The 20,492-nt window shown below is 47.8% G+C and overlaps 1 protein-coding gene across 3 annotated transcripts in view; it reads left to right on the forward strand.

The window, feature by feature from the left end:
* The window catches only part of LOC119390622 (uncharacterized), a 214,041-nt gene extending 197,325 nt beyond the window's left edge, over positions 1 to 16,716 (forward strand). For 2 of the 3 annotated variants that reach the window (XM_049414882.1, XM_037658228.2), the window contains exons 4-6: positions 14,933 to 14,993; positions 15,060 to 15,222; positions 16,559 to 16,716. In XM_049414882.1, the coding sequence (XP_049270839.1) occupies positions 14,933 to 14,993; positions 15,060 to 15,222; positions 16,559 to 16,679 (345 nt within the window). In that variant the 3' untranslated portion in view covers positions 16,680 to 16,716. Of the gene's footprint in view, positions 1 to 11,156; positions 13,543 to 14,932; positions 14,994 to 15,059; positions 15,223 to 16,558 lie in introns of those variants that run through there. The other variant, XM_037658227.2, reaches the window with a different exon arrangement.
* The last annotated feature ends 3,776 nt before the right edge of the window (positions 16,717 to 20,492 follow it).

Below are 20,492 nucleotides of genomic sequence, written 5' to 3' on the forward strand. Positions count from 1 at the left end.
AGTACCCAACGGCCAAGGCGTCCCGACAAATTCTTGAGAGACGATAACCAACACAGAGCATGATGGTCAGTGACGATTGTGAAATGCCGGCCGTATAAATAAGGGCGAAACTTTTGTACGGACCACACGACGGCGAGGCATTCCTGTTCGGTGATGCTGTAATTTCGCTCAGCAGGAGAAAGAGTGCGGCTCGCGTAGGCCACGACTTGTTCTTCGGAAGCGTGGTTCCGCTGCAGCAGGACGGCACCGATGCCATGTCCACTTGCGTCAGTGTGTAGGACAGTAGACGCTGCAGGGTCGAAATGCCGAAGCACTGGCCGCGATGTGAGGCATCGCTTGAGAGTGTGAAAAGCGGCTGCGCATTCATCGGACCAGACAAAAGTTGCGCTCGCGGTCAAAAGCTTGTGCAAAGGAGCTGCAATAGTGGCGAAATCACGCACAAAGCGGCGGAAGTACGACGCTAAGCCGAGGAAGCTGCGAAGGTCTTTAGGTGTGGTATATATATATATATATATATATATATATATATATATATATATATATATATATATATATATATATATATATATATATATATATATATTGTAGCGAAGCGTTGGAAGCCTCTAATGGGTCGCCCTCTCGAGCGCTTACTAGTGGGTCGTCCTCTTCCGCTCTTCTGGAACAGCACGCTTCTCGCGCTCAGAGTCGGCACCCCGCCTTGACTGTCGCAGTCGTTTATCGTCGCCGAGTGCCCGCTAATAAACGTCTTTATAATTTGGTGGAGGGTGCTGGGCTTTCACAACAACTTCGGCCATCATTCGATGCCCCTGGCTCTTCGATCCCGTACCCTGCCGCCTACGATGCCTCAAGACGCCTCCCAGCAAACGGCCCCGCCTACACCGACCTCCTGCCCAGGTGTGCCTCGTATCCGCGACCCTCCGGTCTTCACTGGCGCAGATGGCAGCGACGTGGAGGACTGGCTCGCGATTTACGAGCGCGTGAGTGTCCCCAATAAATGGGACGAGGCAGGAAAGCTGACTAACCTCGTTTTCTACGTCGCGGGTGTGGCGGGCTTGTGGTACAACAACCACGCATCAGATTTTACAACGTGGTCCGACTTCAAGACCGCCATTATCAATGTGTTTGGCCGCCCTGCCGTTCGTAAGCTGCAGGCCGAACAGCGCTTACGTGAACGCGCTCAGCAGGCCGGTGAATCATTCACCAGTTACATTGAAGACGTCCTCGATTTCTGTAAGAAAGCCGACGCCACCATGTCCGAATCAGACAAGATCCGGCACATCATGAAAGGCATCGACGACGACGCCTTCACCATGCTGCTCGCCAAGAACCCCAGCACAGTGGCTGAGGTCATAACGCTCTGCCAAAGCTATGAGGAGCTGCGCCGGCAGCGATCGATGACCCGTCGCTCTCCATCACGCGACGCCGAGCTCGCTGGCTTGTCGACCATATCCGACCACTCCGCGTTGCTCGCAGAGATGAAGACATTCGTGCGCGAGGAAATCGCGCGCCAATTCTCTCTGCTGGACTTTGCTCGCCCGCAGTACGTCCAACAGCCGTCGACCACCCTTCTGCCTCCGCTCCGTCGAGCAATTGAGCAAGAAATCGCAGAGGTCATGCCCGAGTACCACCAGCACCATACGGCTCCTGCACCCTTGAGTTACGCCCAAGTGGTCGCAAGAACGCCCCCAGCAATCCCTACGGCTGCCCCACACATTTACGCCGAAGCCTCCGCTCGACCTCATTCTTTCGAAGCGGATGTGCCGGTAACCTGCGCCGACGTCACACACAGGCCACGACTGCAGCCCACCGTCCAGTCCTATCAGTTGCCGCCCCGTCAATCCCGTCCTGCACCATGGGCGGGCCCTGCCCCAGCGAACCGATGGCGCACACCTGACAACCGCCCCATATGCTTCGCATGCGGTTACGCCGGCCACGTGGCGCGGTATTGCAATCGCGTGCAGCCGCCTAGAGCCGCGTCGCCTGCCACCAGCCCGGCGAACCGCCCATATTACGACCCACCTACGCCACTGTCGCCGACGTCTCGCCCCGCTCCATCTACCCGCCGTTCCCCGTCACCACGACGCCGCTCGCTGTCACCGATGCGGCCACGTCTGGTCCCACGAGACCAGGAAAACTAGTCGTCGCAGTCCACGAGGCAAGGGCTGCGATGCTGTCGAACTGCGAAAGCCCTCAGCGAAGCCCATCGAACGTGATAGACGTGTTTGTGGACGGTGTTCGTGCATCTGCCCTTATCGACACTGGAGCCGCCGTATCCGTTATGGACGCAAAGCTTAGCCGAATACTGCGAAAAGTGACGACGCCACTTTCCGGGCTCTCCCTCCGTACAGCCAGCGCCCAAAGCATTCACCCTACAGCGGTATGCACAGCCCGCGTCATGATTAAGGACGTTATGTACGCCGTCGAATTGATCATAATTCCTGCATGCTCTCACGACGTCATCCTCGGATGGAATTTTCTCTCCCGCCACGACGCCGTAATTCATTGCGCACCCGCCGAAATAGAGCTCTCACCATTCTCTAATTTGACGCCGGCAGACAGTCCATCGACTGCGAGCAAGATACTCGTCAAAGACGACATAAAAGTGCCTGCAAACTCGTCAACGGCGGTGTCAGTCTACTGCGCCAGCCTATCCGACACCGTTGCACTCCTCTCGCCATATGACCGTGTTTGCACGAGGAAAGGCTTGCTGGTGCCTTTCGCGACCGTTGAAGTCACCCAGGGCAGCACCTCTATTTATGTAATCAACCCCTCCCCGTACAGTGTTACGTTGGTGCGAGGGGAATGTCTGGGCAGCGTAGAACCCCTCGAAGACGCACAAGTTATGGACGAGCCCGATGATTCGCACGGCCGAAGTTCGAGCACGCTCAGTGCTGTTTCGACGTCTGGTTCATCACACGCTGACGTATTTGGTTCCTCCATAGCTGACAACCTTACGCAGGTCCAGCGTTCCCAGCTTTTGGACCTGTTGGAAGAATTTCGCCCTTCTTTCGATGTCGCTCAAACTTCTCTCGGCCGCACGTCGGCCGTTACGCATGGCATCGACACTGGCGACCACCTGCCACTGCGGCAACGTCCATATCGCGTATCTCCTGCCGAACGCCGTGTAATCACCGAGCAAGTCGACGACATGCTTCGACGTGATGTCATTCGACCCTCTAACAGCCCCTGGGCGTCTCCTGTCGTTCTTGTTGCGAAGAAGGACGGTTCTGTGCGGTTCTGTGTGGACTACAGACGACTCAACAAGATCACTCGTAAGGACGTGTATCCACTGCCGCGAATAGACGACGCGATTGACAGCTTGCAAGGCGCCGAATTTTTTTCATCTCTCGATTTGCGCTCAGGGTACTGGCAAGTACCTATGGCTGATGACGCTCGACCGAAGACCGCCTTTGTCACGCCCGACGGCCTGTACGAATTTAACGTCATGCCGTTTGGGCTGTGTAATGCGCCCGCCACCTTTGAGCGCATGATGGATACCGTTCTGCGCAACCTGAAATGGCACACGTGCTTGTGCTACCTCGACGACGTCGTCGTGTTTGCTCCGGACTTCTCCACGCATCTTCAACGCCTACGGCATGTTTTGACGCGTTTGAGCGACGCCGGTCTGCAACTGAATCTAAAGAAGTGCCGGTTTGCAGCACGGCAGCTGACAATCCTCGGCTACACTGTAAAAAATAGCTGTTAAATAACACAGAAAAGAAGAAGATTTTCTGTTTTAGGTACTGAAATGTTCTTGAACTGAAAAATAACAGAAATTTCTTTCTTTAGAAGACAGGCTTTTTCTGTTAGCGCTATATATGCACTTTTTCTTGGATTTGACAGAAAATGTCTACGCAAGAAACATGGATGTTGTTGAATTTCACAGAAATGCTGAATGTTGAAAATTATTTGTTTTTAGGGTCATTTTGCCTTCGTAAGTCATTTCACGAATACCTCTGTAGAAGATGTGCTTCGATACAGGGCTATTGCAACAAGACACGCGTTCGCACACCTCAGTCGGTAAAGAGATGCTTTGGAACGACATGGTACACGGTGCGCAGCGGAGAAACTCAGACGAATTTTTGTCATCGTGAGGCTCTTTACTCGGCACTCCTCTATTAGGATGCATGCGGCCTATGCAGCCGATTCCATGTCCTTGGGTTCAGAATCCGAATGCCACAGCTGCTAAGCCACCGAGAGTTGACCCATAAAGTGTTTGCACATACGCGCTATTTCGCCTTTTATAGCCGACACACGAAAGGAGGGAAATTTAATAGGCCCTACACGACCAAGAGGTCGAAATTTAGTTGTGGTGTAGCAGTTGTGCACGAGTCTACACCGAACACGTAGCAGTGAAAATTTTTCGAAATGGTCTTGTAATAGCGTATTTACACAGGTTTGATGATCCAAAAGAGGCCCTCGCTCGTCTCGCTCTTTCCTTCGCTTTGTTCCGTTCGCCCCGCCACGGTGTTCTAGTGGTTATGGCGCTCGACTGCTGACCCGAAGGTCGCGGGATCAAATCCCGGCCGCGGCGGCTGCATTTTCGATGAAGGCGAAAATGTTTGAGGCCCGTGTACATATATTTAAGAGCACGTTATAGAACCCCAGGTGGTCGAAATTTCCGGAGTCCTCCACTACGGCGTCTCTCATAATCATTTGGTGGTTTTGGGACGTTAAACCCCATATATTATATTATTTTGTTCCGTTCGCCGGCTCCTCTCTCCTGCTGGCCTCCTCATCATGCGCGGAGGAAGAGCAGCGAGCGCACATGCTTGCGTGCAGATAAGCAGGTTTTTTTGTGGATGACATGAGTAGACGCGAATGTTGACACCACGGAAAAGGCTGAAGATCTGAGGAATATCCGAAAGGCCCGGAGAGGAGAAGGGATTGCTCCTGTGAATTCGTGGGGCGCCCGCGGCTCGTTGCGCTGCCACGTTTGGCATTGTTGATCGGGACGGTAATCTAAACAAGATATGTGTGCGCTTACTTGAAATGTTCAAAAGCATAATCGCAGGTGTTGTTTAAGGGCCCTTAAAGGGCTTGTTTTATTAGACACAACATTATGACAACCAAAAGAAAATCAAGCTAAGGAAAGTGTAGGTGACGTTATTCGTAGTAATTATGATATAAATGTGAGGAAAATGAAGTGGACGAGACGACAATTTGCTGCCGGCGGGAACCGAACCTGTAACCTTCCAATACCGCGTGCGATGTCCTACCATATATATACATGAATAAAAAGGAAGACACACGTCAAAAAACAGAATGGCTTCTTGATGTTTCGGCCGTGGGACCGGCCTTCGTCAGAATATCAGAAGTGACAGTGGTGCAGAGGCGTAGCCAAGAGGGGGGGGGGGGGGGTTCAAACCCCCCTCCCGAAAATTTTCAATTTTGCTTGCGTATATATACACGCACACATACAAACGCACGCACGAACATACATAAGGTATGGTTGAACCCCCCCCCCCAAAAAAAAAAAAAAATTCTGGCTACGCCTCTGCAGTGGTGCTACAGCATATAAGCATATACGTTTCGATTACAATGATCACGTGAGCGCAGACATCATAAAAGCCTTTTATGATGTCTGCGCTCACGTGATCATTTTAATCGAAATCATTTCGAACTGTAATCGAACTGCAGCGAGAGCAAACCGGGCGTTTCCTCTCGTTTCATCAATGAGCCCGGCGGCGCACGGCATCAAGTAAACACGGTCTATACCCCGTTTCCCCAGTGTGGCATCTGATGCCACACTGGGGAAGCAAGCGAAATTTCTTGCATGCTGCCGAACAAACAAATAGCTCAATGAGTTTAGGCTGTTTTAGAATAGCGTACGAAAAGCTTTGCGTTTGCGTTTGTCGCCACTTTCCTTTTGTGGGCCCCCATTAAGTGACAGATATAGGGAGCTTTCGAATAGCGTACACAAAGCTTTGCGTTGACTTTCGGCGCAACTGCGCATGCGTCGTACACTAACCGCTTGCGGGCTCCCGTTAAAGTAGGGAGCTTTCGAATAGCGTACGCTAAGTTAGCGTTTGCGGCCCGCTGTTTCCGCACTTAACGGGAGCCCGCAAGCGGTTAGCTTACGACGCATGCGCAGTTACGCGGAAAGCTTTGCGTACGCTATTCGAAAACTGCCTAGTGACGGAAATAGCGGGCCGCAAACGCTAACTCAGCGTACGCTATTCGAAAGCTCCCTATTTCTATCACTTAAAGGGAGCCCGTAAGAGGTTAGCGTACGACACATGAGCAGTGACGTGAAACGCTAACGCAAAGCGTTGCGTACGCTTTGCGTCCGCAACGACCGAAAACTTAGCGTACACCATTCTAAAACTCTCTATTACCACCCGCAATGCAAAGCTGCACGAAGCATTTTCATTTTATTGCTCAGCGGTGAAACGAACAAAGAAAGTTCTTTCTTTGTTCGTTTCACCGCTGAGTAATAAATGAAAATGCTTCGTGCCGTAGAAATAAACAAACCCCGTTATTTAAACAGTTGTCAGTAGGTTGTTGTGCATAGTTTTTAACGTCTCTCTTTTCGTAACGTGACCTCCGCAATCAGTTCCGGCTGCGCGATGACGGAATGAATCGCGGAGGCCAAGTACGCGACGCGCGGACTTGGACGTGATGCTGACCTAACTGTGTGCATAGCTTCCACAGCGTTGTACTTGATGTATGAAACGGAGTATAAAATCCTCAGTGAGCGACTACGACAGTCGCGATATACCAACGGCGCAACGTAGCAACACTAACCTCTTTCATACAGGCGTCGTGCACACCAGTTCGTTACGCACATTCAATATAAGGAAGAAACCGAAACAAGCCGAAAGCGAAACTGAACTATTTTGCGGACGCAGCGGAGTGACACAACGTTCACAATGCGGAGGTTTAATTGGTTTAATTTCGCCGCTTAGCGCACTTTATGAATTGCGTCGTCAGTTGCGTTCGTCTTCGTTCCCGTATGGGAGCTCTGGGTGCTTGAGTCCATGTTGAGTTTATCGCAAGCTGCTCAGTTGCGTTAGCGTCTTTGTTCCCGTGCGGTAGCTGTGCGAGTCCATGTTGAATTTATCGTGGGCTGCTCGTTAACGGTAGCCGTCGGGTGCGTGTTTGTTTGCTTGGTTGGTTCTACTTGCACCGTGTCGTTGTGGCCTTGTGACTCACTACTGCTGCTGGGAGATATTTGGAGCGGCCAACGAATGAAAAGGCACCGAGCTCGTCCACGCTGAAACAAGGTAAGCAAGGGCAGTAGTTCATTTCTGTCTTCGTTTTACTTACAGCCACGGCGTAGCTCTGTGAGTTCCTTGTCTTGTGTAACGGGTAATGGGCTTAGCACCGCAACTTCTGCAAATGCCGTAACTCGTAACAGAGCCTTCCTGCTGCCACTGCATGCTTACAAGTTAAGCCTTCTTTTTTGGCGGCGGCCATGTCTATCATTCGGGCACTGGATCGCAAACTTCGTGTCTGAAATTGTGCTGTGTTCGGTGTTATGACTACGGTATACTCCGACATTACGGCGCACACGTGCTGGTGGTGGTCGGTCACGTCAAGTTTGGTAAAGTTAACGATGTCGCGCCAGGCGCCTACCCCCACTTTCATATCTTTGCTACAGTCGAATACCTTCGACGCGGCGTGGCCGTCGAGGCGCATGCGCGGCAGTGCGCGGGACGTCCGTTGTGGGTTTGGAAAGAAGGAAAGCGGTACGACGGGGCCAACGCTCTCGGCGCGAAATAAGACCAGCCTCTCCGGCGCCGGGAGCCTTCGAAGCGCGCCGCAAGTCGTAGAACGCGCTACCGGCTGATTGTCGGCGGAGTACAGTTGGTAGATATAGTTTCGCGCTTTGGCCAACGGTACATCGCTGCGCTGTTCACCATTTCTCTGCGGCGCGCCTCATTGCCGCTGTCGCTTTGAGAAGTTAAACGCTATGAACAAAACGAAACGTAGGTAATCGAGTATTAGGCAGCAAAGCATGCTTGTAGTGAACGCTTATTGAGGCGGCCTGCAACCGTTCTTTTAATGCGCTGTCACGGAGCAGCTTTCGCCATGAGTTGTTGATAATTACTTTCTGCTTAGAAGTGCGCGGACGCAAGTTTCATCTGCGAGGGTACTATATATTCCTGGCGTGACCACCGCGGCGCATAATCCCTAGGAGATCGCGCAGTCGGCGCACACTGACATATTGCTTCAGGTGCCGGATAATGTTGGATCGCGTTCGTGCTCGGTCGAAGAAGTCGTGCATGAGCACATTACTGGTTAATATTGAGACTAGCGCTGGATTATCACCTGGCAGCTGTTCATGTTACGCGCATTGCATCTTGTTTCGGGTGCACTAATTCGTGTTTACCAACTGCTTGCGTAGCCGCGAAAAGTACGCCAGTGAATAATGAATTCATGGCAGTAATACTGATCGATATGGACGTAGCTCAACTCACGCAGGCATCTCTGGTATTTCTCTACCACCGATAGAATCCCACAAAGCAGCTTCAGAGAGATATATCATATATATATCCAGCTGCAAGGAGAGCGAAACTGCAACTGCATGGCTGTGTAAACGGGCAGCGCCCTTCGAATTGTTAGCGCGCTTGCATCCTAGACAATTCCTAAGCGCTCGGCCAGTGGTATATCTTCATTTGCTTAGCCTGTCGTGCCGTTTATTTCGCTTGTGTAACCCTATCTTAAGTTAGCCATGAGCGCATTGCCCAGCATTCAGTCCTCAAAAGACGTCTGGTGTGTTTGCGTTTACTGTTGGGCTTCACGTTAATTCTTAGGTCATCTGACCATCTCAGTGCGCGCAGCACATCCGTCAAGTAATTGGTAGCATTAAGTTCGAGAGCTGAGGGTAATACGAAAAAGCGTTTAACTCTTTATCAATTAATTTTCTGCAATTGTAAAGGTTACTCTCTCTCACTAGTAGGCCTTTGGCTTTAATTAATGAGTGTCTGTCGCTGCCATCACATGCAATAGAACTTAGCGAAACTAATTGCATTGAAATTAAATTTTAGATGTGTCGGTTCTATATTGATCTTCGCTTCTCTCCTGCAGTGGCAACCTTCTCCAGGCTTACTACAAATGACCTTTTAGTGGCCACGACAAAGATTAGCCATTTTGGTTCGGAACGAGTCGAACATAACCGTGTGGGTTGCTCCCGGTTAACAAAAGCTCATTGTGATGTCTTCACAAACCAGGTGAGCTGTTTCAAACACTATCTCACACTTTTCTTAGATACCTGCTAAGCTTGTTTGCATCTTAAGATAATACATATCAGGAGTAGGTGTTCGCAGCGTTTTTGTTCTCAACGGCCGCCTTTGACTACGAATTTAATGAAGCTGAACTGCTAGCTCTGAAGTATTTTTTCCTCACTTTTAGTAGCAAACAGTGCAAGTGTGTGCAATTTCTATTGCGACCACAGCAAATAGTAAATTTGATGGAAGCTGTACCTTCAGTGTTGCACCTTCTGTACTTGTGTGTAAAGCAGTTGCAGTTTATATAACAGCATTGTAGTAAGCTCTACTTAAAAGAAAGTTTGGAAAGGTGAGATATAGAAAACGCAGCACTCTTTATGAGCTACCATTTACAACGATGTTCATGACGCAAAATTTGATGCTAATTTCTGTGAAATATTTAATTCGTTGCTGTTGCAGGGGTCCAGTCCACCAAAGTGCCCCGTAAAATTCAGAATGACGTACAAGTGCAGCATATGTCAAGCAGTTGTCATTACTTTGCCTCAGTTCTTGAAGCATGCATCACTGCACAAAAATGAAAGCAGCCTTCACATTCGCTGTCCTTTCTCTGACTGCTGCAGAGCGTTTAGGAAAGTGAGCTCGTTGAAGAGCCATATATTTAGATGTCACAAGCGTGATGGCATTCCAGCGGCTGTGGTAATTTGCAGGAGCGTGTCACTGACCTGCACCATTGATACATGTATTCAGACATGCCAAGATCTTAAGTCCTTATTGAGTCATCTGAAAAGGCATATCACTCAAGGCAAGAATGTTTCATGCCCCTTTGTTGCTTGTTCACGAATGTTTGCAAACAAGTCCACATTTTCGTCCCATATTTCACGATGTCACAGGCATGCTTTTCAACCAGGTGTGTGCGAGTCATATTTGGAGGGCATCTCTACAGTACGGCACATAGGAGCACAAGCTAATCTACAAACGGAGACTCATAGTGCTGACTTCGAGACATGTGCATCTGAGGAACAAAATAATGAAGACTGCAACTCGGAGCTTTATGGAAGCAAACGAGAGGTGGCTGAAGGTGTCATGCACCAAGAATCTGTATGTACTGATATAACAGATGCTTTCGGACGTTTCTATCTACGTCTCCTTTCGGACAGTTTTGTGCCATCAAGAACAGTTCAAGTCATTTCTGAGGCAATTCGTGACCTCCATAGCAACAATCTTGACCATATGGCTGATGCACTAAAAATGAAGTTGAGAGATGCGGGCTTGAACGAGGATTTCATTGAGCTGGCTGTCAAGAGTATGCTTGAAAGCGATGTTATTGTCGGCCTGCACAGCAACAGCGGAGCTTTTCGCAGTGCTTACTCTCGCAGGGAGTATTTTCAGAGCAAATTTAATTATGTGCAGCCAGTAGCTGTGCGTCTGGGAAAAAATAAAAACAATCAAGATGCTCACTTTCATTATGTTCCAATAATTGAAACCATGAAATCGCTGCTAAGCGATAACTCAGTTCAAGAGCAGTGTGTTAACCTGGATGTTCATGAACCAGGTGTGTTTAAGGATTTGACCGATGGGAATGTCTTTCAGTCAATAACACTGTTTCAGGATCACCCCACGGCTTTGCGCTTGATTCTTTTTCAAGATGCTTTTGAAGTGGTAAATCCTCTGGGTTCAGCAAAAAAGAAGCACAAAATCCTAGCTGTGTATCTGTTGCTTGGAAACCTACGTTCTTGGAATAGGAGTCGTACCTGTGCAGTTCAGTTAGTGCTGCTTTGTAAAGAAAGTGACCTTTTGTTCTTCGGACAGGAGAAGGTGTTTTCCTCATTGATTAGTGACATCAAAAAGCTGGAAGCTGGCTGCATGTTAGTTGACAGCGTTCCCACATATGGCACTGTGGTGGCAATTCTGGGCGACAACCTAGGCAGTCACACTATTGGTGGATTCATGGAAAATTTCAGCACAGCTGAATACATCTGCAGATTCTGTTCAGTAAAGCGTGAAAATATGTTTGAGAAAAACATTTTTCACACCAGCGAGCTACGAAATGAAGTGAACTACAATGAGGCACTAAAGAAGCTCCAGGATGACTCTACCCTTCCTTCATGCAAAGGCGTTAAATTTGATTCTCTGTTTAACGGCCTAAAATACTTTCACGTTTGTGCTCCTGGGCTCCCTCCATGTTTAGCGCATGACCTGTTTGAAGGTGTCGTATCTTATGACCTTGCGTTGATGCTAGAATATTTCATCACCATGCAGCGATGGTTGTCTGTTGAAGAACTGAATAAGCGGATTCTCTCGTTCAAGTTCAAAAGAGTAGACGTGAACGACCAGCCAGCTGAGGTTTCTAAAACATTTAAAAAGCTGAGTGGACATGCAATCCAGAACTGGAATATGCTGCGGTTCTTACCCTGCTTTCTTCATGACAAGGTCTGCAGAAATGACCCAGTATGGGAGCTAGTATTGATGCTCACTGAACTTGTTCACTTGGCATGTGCTCCGGCAATAAATATGGCCATGGTAATGAGACTGAAAGATTTGATAGAAGATTACATTGCCCGGAGAACTGAGCTTTTCCCTGGTACTCCTCTGAAACCGAAGCACCATTACATGGTTCACTACCCTATCTGATTACTCAGTTTGGACCGCTTATTTGGTTATGGACTATGCGTTGCGAAAGCAAGCATGGCTATTTTCGCAAGTGCATAAGAAGTGCCCAGAACTTCAAGAACATCACATTAACACTTGCTGAAAAACACCAGCTTCTTCAGGCGTTCAGGGGGAGTACTTGCCGCTTTGAAAGAGACTTAGTGGTTGACTCCACATTTCTTTTTTGCCCTAGTTTGTTCAGTATGGAAGTTCAAGAAGCCATAAAGGCCTGTGGACTACTAGGAAAAGAATTGCATTGCACATACCAAGTTGAATACAGGGGCACCAAGTACAGCAAAGACATGTTTGTAATTTTGGGTCGTGAGGAAAGCAGACTAGTGTTTGGCCGGAACATTTTTATTTTATTGCTAGACAACAAAGTCTGTTTTCTTGTACGTGTGACTTGTTCTGTTTTGGAACCTATGATGATGATATATTTGTTGCCTGGTCCAGAATCTGGGGCACTGAAGTGCATTTCCGTTCAGGACCTTCAAGATTACTATCCGCTTGAGTCGTATGTTGTTGGCCATCCAAAAGTCACAGTCATTGCACTGAAGCATGCTGTTTTAGATCATTGCTAATTTCTTTTTTTCAGCTCTGAGGACTTCATGTCACTTGTACAGGAGTGGCTTCCAGCACTCAGCGAGGAAGACCTCACAACGATTGGTCGGAAACTGCAGGAGTTGGGAGTAAAATGTGCAGAACATTTCAGATATCTACAAGAATCAGACTTAAACTTCTTAGCCCCTGTGCAAAGGCGCATTCTGCTTGAGAAATTTCAGACCAGAGCTGCTCCTGTCCCATCAGGCCCAAGTGGCACTTGTGCTACAGTGACTTCAGATGCTAACTCACAGCTAGATGAATGGGCTGAGAAATTTTGCATTCCTTGGGAAATATTTCCACCACGCTTACTTCAAGCATGCAAAGCACAAGAAAGGGCTACAAAAGCCGATCTGAACCAGATGGTGAGAATGCTAAGTTCTCTCATCTTGGATAAGCATTCAGCGCCTGGCAGACGGAACCTGAGAATAATTGCAGCAAAACTTGTGTCAGTGTATCCTTCAACATTTCAGGATTTGTTAGAGGGTACAGTTGTCGGCACAGGAGTTGAGACGTTAATGTGGAAGCTCGAAAACTGCATCAACAACAAGAAGAGACCAATTGCACATAAGCTGCCTGCGGAAATTGATGACCCAGACTCATTCCAGCCACGTCCACGATCTAGACGTGACTCCTACGGTTGCCTAGCATGGCAACCAGAGCTGCCAAGTGGAGAAAATATGTTGGCACAACGGGAAAAGCAGCAGCAGCTCCTTTGTGAGCATGCTAAAATGTACCCCAACAAGCAACTTGTCTGTCGTTTGATGATAGAGACGTATGCATCTCAAAGACTGACCATTAATCACTCAAGGAGTGTGACAGAGGTGAAAAAAACTGGCCATTTTTGTTTACTGAGGACTGTCTTCTTCAGCATTCCAAGGAGCTACTTGGTAGTGAGGTTTGCCAGAGACTTGATGCTAGCATGGAAATTGTTGGGCTTCGTGTATATCGCTATGCTTACAGTCAGATAAAACGGCCAAAGGTGAAGAAATGTCTCGAAGAAATAGAACAAGCAAAGAACCGTCTGAAGAGTGTGACACCAGAGCATGAAGGTGCACCTGTTCTCCTCCTTGCCCTGCTTGACGAGGATGAAGAGCTCATCTACAAGACCGTTGAGGCAAGCTTAAAATTTTTCCTTCCTCTCCCATCTGGCAGAAAAGTGCTTGTGCATGCAGAATTCAGATGGTCATTGCATTTGTGTATAAAAACGTCCGCTTACCATAACTGCATTATTTTACCGGCAGTATGTTACCTCAATGTATTTCAGATAGTGATGTTTAAAATCTGTCATACATTTTACAATCTTTTTGATCTTTGCACATCATAGGTTTGTTCATGCTAGACTGCTCTGAGACTTTCGGAGTAGGTATCGCGAAAAATACAGTAGATTGGCTTTAATATATAGTGTTAAGAACTATTCTCGCGAAATTGTCCAAGGCCTCATCCTACAGAATATTCGGCGTTGGCGAGGTCAATGCAAAATCACAAACACGTATCTGGCTGTACACTGATTAGTCGGTGAATTCTGTGGTGTCACGAGGCTGCATGAAATGACTTGGCAGGACCAGCCAGCTCATTTAAAGTCATTGAGATGGGAGGTCGAAATTGGGTGTCGTGCCCTCTGCAACCTTTGGATTCCTCTTGAAAGAAGCTGCTCCTAAGGCACATCCGTATACGGCTTGGTTAAAGGGTAGCTTCATATCTTTCTAGTCTCGTGGATTATAACTTATGACTATATGCTAATGAGTATGCGCGAGATGATGTAGCAGCGTAAATTAAGGGATTATTGAGTAGAAAAGTGCATGTCATGTATGCGAACGAGGGTCCGCAGATAGGAGACGTTAATGCGGTTGCACAATATTCTTTAGAGCCCATTAGGAGTCGCCCAAGCTTTGGTGGTGACAAACTTTATATAAAAATATCTGCTTAGTCTACCTTAGTAACAGATATGTTTGCGACTGCAACCATTAAACGTTTCCGTATTCTTTAACTACATTGTTCTTGGCCTGATTCCATGTGTTAATGCAGCTAACAAAGTCAGTCTTCAGAACTGTTTTGTCTCTTGCATGCGGTTTATCTTGTCATTTTTTATATTACAGTTGGCATGCAATGGAGGAGTAATTACTTAAAATCTCGCAAGTACAACCACACAGCTACTCAGGAAAGTGCAGCGTTCATGCGAACTTCGCATTTGAAATAAATTGGTCCCAGTCGCATATTTGAACCCATAATCTTGATGGATTGGTCGTCGGTCTCACTCATGCCCCGTACCTTTGTTTGTTGGGTGCTTGACAGGTGCAGCCATGTTAACAGCTGCTACGTCCAAATATGCTGCATATCTCGCCATGGCTGAACAAGATTTTGAAATGAGTAGAAACGCAATTGCTTTGCATAGTGTATGATCGTGTACATTTGAACACGAGTTGCCACAATCTCGTTTTCATTTCATACAGCATGATATCAGTTTTTTAATGCCTTCCATCTGTCTTGCTATCCTCATTTTGCAGGAGACCGCCCATGACGATGACCTAGGAGACATGCCCTTGACGCCCATAATATGTATGAAAGGTTAGATTTTGGAATCGTTCACCGTCTCATAAAGCACTGATGTTTGTTTGTTGTCTTTTTTTTTAGGACCGGGTCTTTTTGAGGCAGAAATGTTCACCGTCTGTGTGGATGGTGTTGCTTTATTGACTACTCAGCGGGCCGCAGCTTTCAAAGCCATGTTTCTTTTATACTTTGTCCTTAACATCGAGTATCCACCTGAAGTGGCTTTGACATTGGAGTTTGTGCAGAGGTGAGGGCTTATCCTCCTTATTTTTCCTAATATATGTTTGCGTTAACCTGTTGCACTTCTTACAGTTCCACATAGTTTACAGTCATAGCTGGTTACCTTTATGCCTTTACAGAAGGAGGGGGAGAAACGTTTTACATTTGTGGTTTCTAGTGATTTTGACCGATTACGGACCGCGAAAGAACGGGCTGTTTTGGAATGTGCTGGAAATATTTTTAGTATTGTTTTTTCTACTATTTTGCTATAACATATTGCAAATTGAGCTATCAGGGATTAACTAAGGTTTTCCTAAAGCTGAAGTTGGAAGCGCTTAAGCGTAAAAGGACCACGAAATACCAGAATATTCAAGATACCATACATTTTCTCCTCTTCAAGACAAAAACAGTTGGCAGACTTATCCACAACCTTACTGATCTCTTGTACCCATATTCAGCCCCCAAGAGAAGATTCAAACGAATTTACTTGGCATTTACTGCAAGAAACAGTATGCATCTAATTTTCTTCTATTCGTAGCAAAGCTTGTAGTTTTCTATCGAAGCTTTCACGGCTCATCGTGTGGGTGTTTAGTTGAGGGGCAGTGTAGGAGTGCAAGCTTGCTAGGCAGCAAAAGATAACACGCGTAACTAACAGGCGCAAGCTGGCAGCCGATATGGCCGGGCACTGATTTCTCACAGGGTTTGTGACATATTGCGATCAGATAACCTGTCCATATTGGTACGAGCTGCTCATTCAGGCTTTTAATCTAAAGTGGCAAGGTGAAGGGGATCGAACCCTCCAGGACTCTTGCATCCCGAGTCAGACACTTTACCTCTAGGCAATGCAGCCGCGATTGTATGGTTTGGTTAAAGCAGGGCTCTATGTCCACATCGGGCTGTATTTCACGTAACGTTTTAGCTTGCTACTGCATGCTAATGGGTATGTGCGAGATAAGAGGCGCAAATGAAGGATGCGGAGTGGATTTGTAAAGGAGTATGGGCTAGAGCAGCTGGCAGATAAGAACCTTTAACGCTGTCATGTCATACCCTTAAGAAAGGGAAAATAGGCAACCACCTGTTTGTATCACGAAGCCACAAATAAATCCTTACGGATTTCTCAGAAATTTAGGCTTCTTAGTTGCCGAAAATTTCGTTCAAAAGAAAAAACAACTGGCGTGGCACTTGTACCTCGCTCTCCAAAAATGTTTTTTTTCTTTTATGTTAACAGCATTATAGTCAGCCATTTGATCATTTTTCGTGATTTGTTTCATCTATGCTTCAGACAGCATCTAAGCTTTGGGAGTACACATTATTAGCCCGGTGGCATTTTTAGTTCATTAATATCGACTCTTGGTTTCTTCAAGGGCAATCGCGGGAATCAACCCAGAAAGAAGCACAAAGGCACGGCGAACATCGAAGAAGCAGTATTGTTTGTCCCCAAAGGTGGCTGCCCTGGCGAATGCCCTGGATCAGTACAAGTTCTGATCTTGTGTTTGAGCTTTAATAAAAAGTAAAATTTAGAAGTTCATACCGTTGCCTTCAAATTCATTAGTGAATATGAAACACTGGTTTTAATGCTAGCACCATGCTTGCCCAATTGCTGCTGCATGCTTTTGCAGATAATGGCACATAAACTACAAGTATCCAAGTGTTAGTCAAAATATGTACTGAGTTTAGGAGAGAACAAAACACATTTTTTCTGCAGGATAACAATCCAACATGTAAACAAAATAAAATTGTGATCGCAAAATAATTCTTTTAACACCAAATATGCAAGGCAGAGAAAATTTGTGTAGAATTACAGAGAAAGCATTAAAAGAAATATTGTGTGCGATTACAAAAATAGTCTGTTATTTGAACTGATTTAGGGAGGAAGAATTTCTGTAGGATAACAGAAAAAGCATTAACAGAAAGATTGCGTGAAAATGCAAAAAGCGTGTTTTTTTAAGAATGGTGCCATAAACAGAAAATCTCTGTAGAAGTACAGAAAACCAATGACAGACATTATATGCAAAATTACTGCGAAACGGAAAACAGAAAACAAACAAGAACAGAACTGTTATGTCACCAAATTTGCCATGCATTTTCTGTTTTTTTCACAAAATTTTTTTTACAGTGTACGTCGTGTCCAAGGACGGAATTCTTCCTGATCCCGCCAAGCTTCAGGCCGTGACTGAGTTCCCCAAACCTACGTCCGTCAAAGAACTGCGCAGTTTCGTAGGACTGTGTTCCTACTTTGGGCGCTTCATTCGAAATTTCGCGACTATCATATCGCCACTGACGAAGCTTCTCGGAAGTAACGGGCCCCTCCATTCGTGGTCGTCGGAGTGCGACGACGCTTTCGCAAAGCTCCGTCGTTTGTTGACGTCGCCTCCCATACTACGCCACTACGACCCTGCGGCCCCTACAGAGGTACACACAGACGCTAGCGGTGTTGGCCTTGGCGCTGTCCTTGCGCAGCGCAAACCAGGGTTCCCTGAATATGTCGTGGCATATGCAAGTCGTACGCTTACTAAAGCCGAGACCAATTACACCGTCACCGAAAAGGAATGCCTGGCGATCATCTGGGCCCTTACGAAATTCCGACCTTATTTGTATGGTCGCCCATTTGATGTAATCACCGACCATCATGCACTATGCTGCTTGTCGTCATTGAAGGATCCCTCAGGCCGCCTCGCCCGCTGGGCACTTCGCCTACAGGACTACGATATCCGCGTGCTGTACCGCAACGGACGCCAGCATGCTGACGCCGACGCACTCTCGCGCTCCCCCTTGCCTGACGACAATACTTCCAGCTCAGTGTCTCACAATGCCGTTTCGTCTATCGACATTCAAACCATCGCCACTGAACAGCGCAAGGATCACTGGATTGCATCACTGATAGCATTGCTGAGTGATCCATCGGCGACACCATCCACTCGCGCATTGCGTCGTCAAGCGCACCATTTCGCCGTTCGCGACGACCTCCTCCACCGACGCAATTACGGCGACGGCCGCCAGTGGCTACTCGTAATACCCCGCAGTCTGCGTTCTGACATATGCGAGTCGTTCCACTCTGACCCGCAGTGTGCACACTCTGGGGTATCGAAAACCTACCACCGCATTCGCCAACGGTACTTTTGGCGAGGGATGTACCGCTACGTGCAGAAGTTCGTTCGCTCATGCATCGATTGTCAGCGCCGCAAAACTTCAACGCACCTGTCGCCGGCAGGTCTGCAACCTCTACCTTGCCCTGACCGGCCGTTTGGGCGCGTTGGCATCGATTTGTATGGACCACTTCCTCTAACGTCGGCTGGTAACCGCTGGGCCATCGTCGCTGTTGACCACCTTACGCGATACGCCGAAACTGCCGCCCTCCCAGCGGCTACAGCGCGCGATGTTGCCTCCTTCCTGCTGCACCGATTCATGCTGCGCCACGGTCCACCCCAGGAGCTGCTCAGCGATCGAGGTCGTGTCTTCTTGTCCGAAGTCGTCGAAGCCATTCTCAAAGAGTGCAACGTTGTTCACCGGAAAACTACTGCTTACCACCCGCAGACGAATGGCCTCACCGAACGCTTTAACCGCACGCTCGGCGACATGCTCTCGATGTACGTCGCCGCCGATCACACAAATTGGGATGCCATTCTGCCTTTTGTCACCTACGCCTATAATACCGCCCCGCAGAGCACTACTGGTTTCTCGCCCTTTTTCTTATTGTACGGCAGGCACCCGTCGCACACGATCGACACAATCCTTCCCTACAAGCCGGACCCGTCTGAGTGTGCGCCTATTTCTGCCACAGCAAGACTCGCTGAGGAGTGTCGGGAGCTTGCCAAGACATTTACTACGAATGACCAAGAGCGGCAGAAGAGCATTCGCGGTGACACCACCACTTCTGCGCCCACGTTCCTCCCTGGAGCACTCGTATGGCTCTCGGTCCCTACCACTGCACCTGGCCTCTCTTCAAAACTACTGCCGAAATACGACGGCCCCTACCGTGTCGTCGAACGCACGTCCCCGGTCAACTACGTGATCGAACCCCTTGAACCATCTTCGGACATGCGCCGTCGAGGGCGCGACATTGTCAACGTGGAGCGCCTGAAACCCTACCATGACCCGCTCATAGTGACAAGCAGTTAGGTCGCCAGGCGGCTCCCTTTTCGTACCCGGGGTAATTGTAGCGAAGCGTTGGAAGCCTCTAATGGGTCGCCCTCTCGAGCGCTTACTAGTGGGTCGTCCTCTTCCGCTCTTCTGGGACAGCACGCTTCTCGCGCTCAGAGTCGGCACCCCGCCTTGACTGTCGCAGTCGTTTATCGTCGCCGAGTGCCCGCTAATAAACGTCTTTATAATATATACAGTCGAGAAAGGAAGACAAAACGTACGAAACAAGCTTTACTAACGTTTCGGCAGGAGGGCCTGCCTTCGTCAGAGTGAATGGTTAGAGATGCCACGCAGGGCATATATACAAGGCGCTTGCTTCCATATCGCAAGACTAAGTGATTTTCACTTTTTTGGACAGGCGATATTGCAAATCAAGATATATACGTGGTTATACACAATGCACGTGCCAATGTACAATAATAGTATGGCACATCTTGGATAGATAGAAACTTGTGTGCATTGAACAAAGTATACAAAACAGCAAAACAAAACTGCAAACTGCGCACAAACCAAAAGAGAACCGCGAAATTCGTACACTAGTTTATATGGACATAAATGCAGCAGGATAATCTCGGTTAAACATGGATGAAAATAATACAAATAAATAAATTAGATACAAGAAGCGCGCAAAGCATGTACGTTCAAAATAATGAGTGACAGGCCGCAGGCGCTGCGTACGCGATGATAGCCAAATAGTGAACCGCGCGCAAGCAACATACGTTGTCATAAAATAGTGATTAACAAGGCAAAATGCAAGCAAGTGCACCCGAGCTCTCGTTCATTCCGTCAGACAAAGTTTTGAATTTATGAATTAGGAATGATTCTCTAACCTCGCGTTCATGATGTGATTCAAAACCTGATTCATGTATTGTGGCTCTGATATTACTAAAGGAATGGCCTGCGTCGGTGACATGCCTCGAAACTGGTAAGTGAGGAAGGGCATGCACATGAGCTTTATGATTGTTAAAACGGTACCTAAAGGCAGTTTCAGTTTGACCTATATACTGTATATGACAGATGGAGCATTCTAGCAAATAAACCACATTCGCTGAGTCACAATTGAAATCGCCCCTGATTTTCAACTTGAAGTTAGTCGCTGTGCTGGTTGCCAGGGTAGCCGTTGTCATGTGAGCGCACACTTTGCAACGGGGCTTTTTA

Source organism: Rhipicephalus sanguineus, chromosome 4 (genome assembly GCF_013339695.2).
Source record: "Rhipicephalus sanguineus isolate Rsan-2018 chromosome 4, BIME_Rsan_1.4, whole genome shotgun sequence".
In the NCBI taxonomy this organism is placed as follows: Eukaryota; Metazoa; Arthropoda; class Arachnida; order Ixodida; family Ixodidae; genus Rhipicephalus; species Rhipicephalus sanguineus.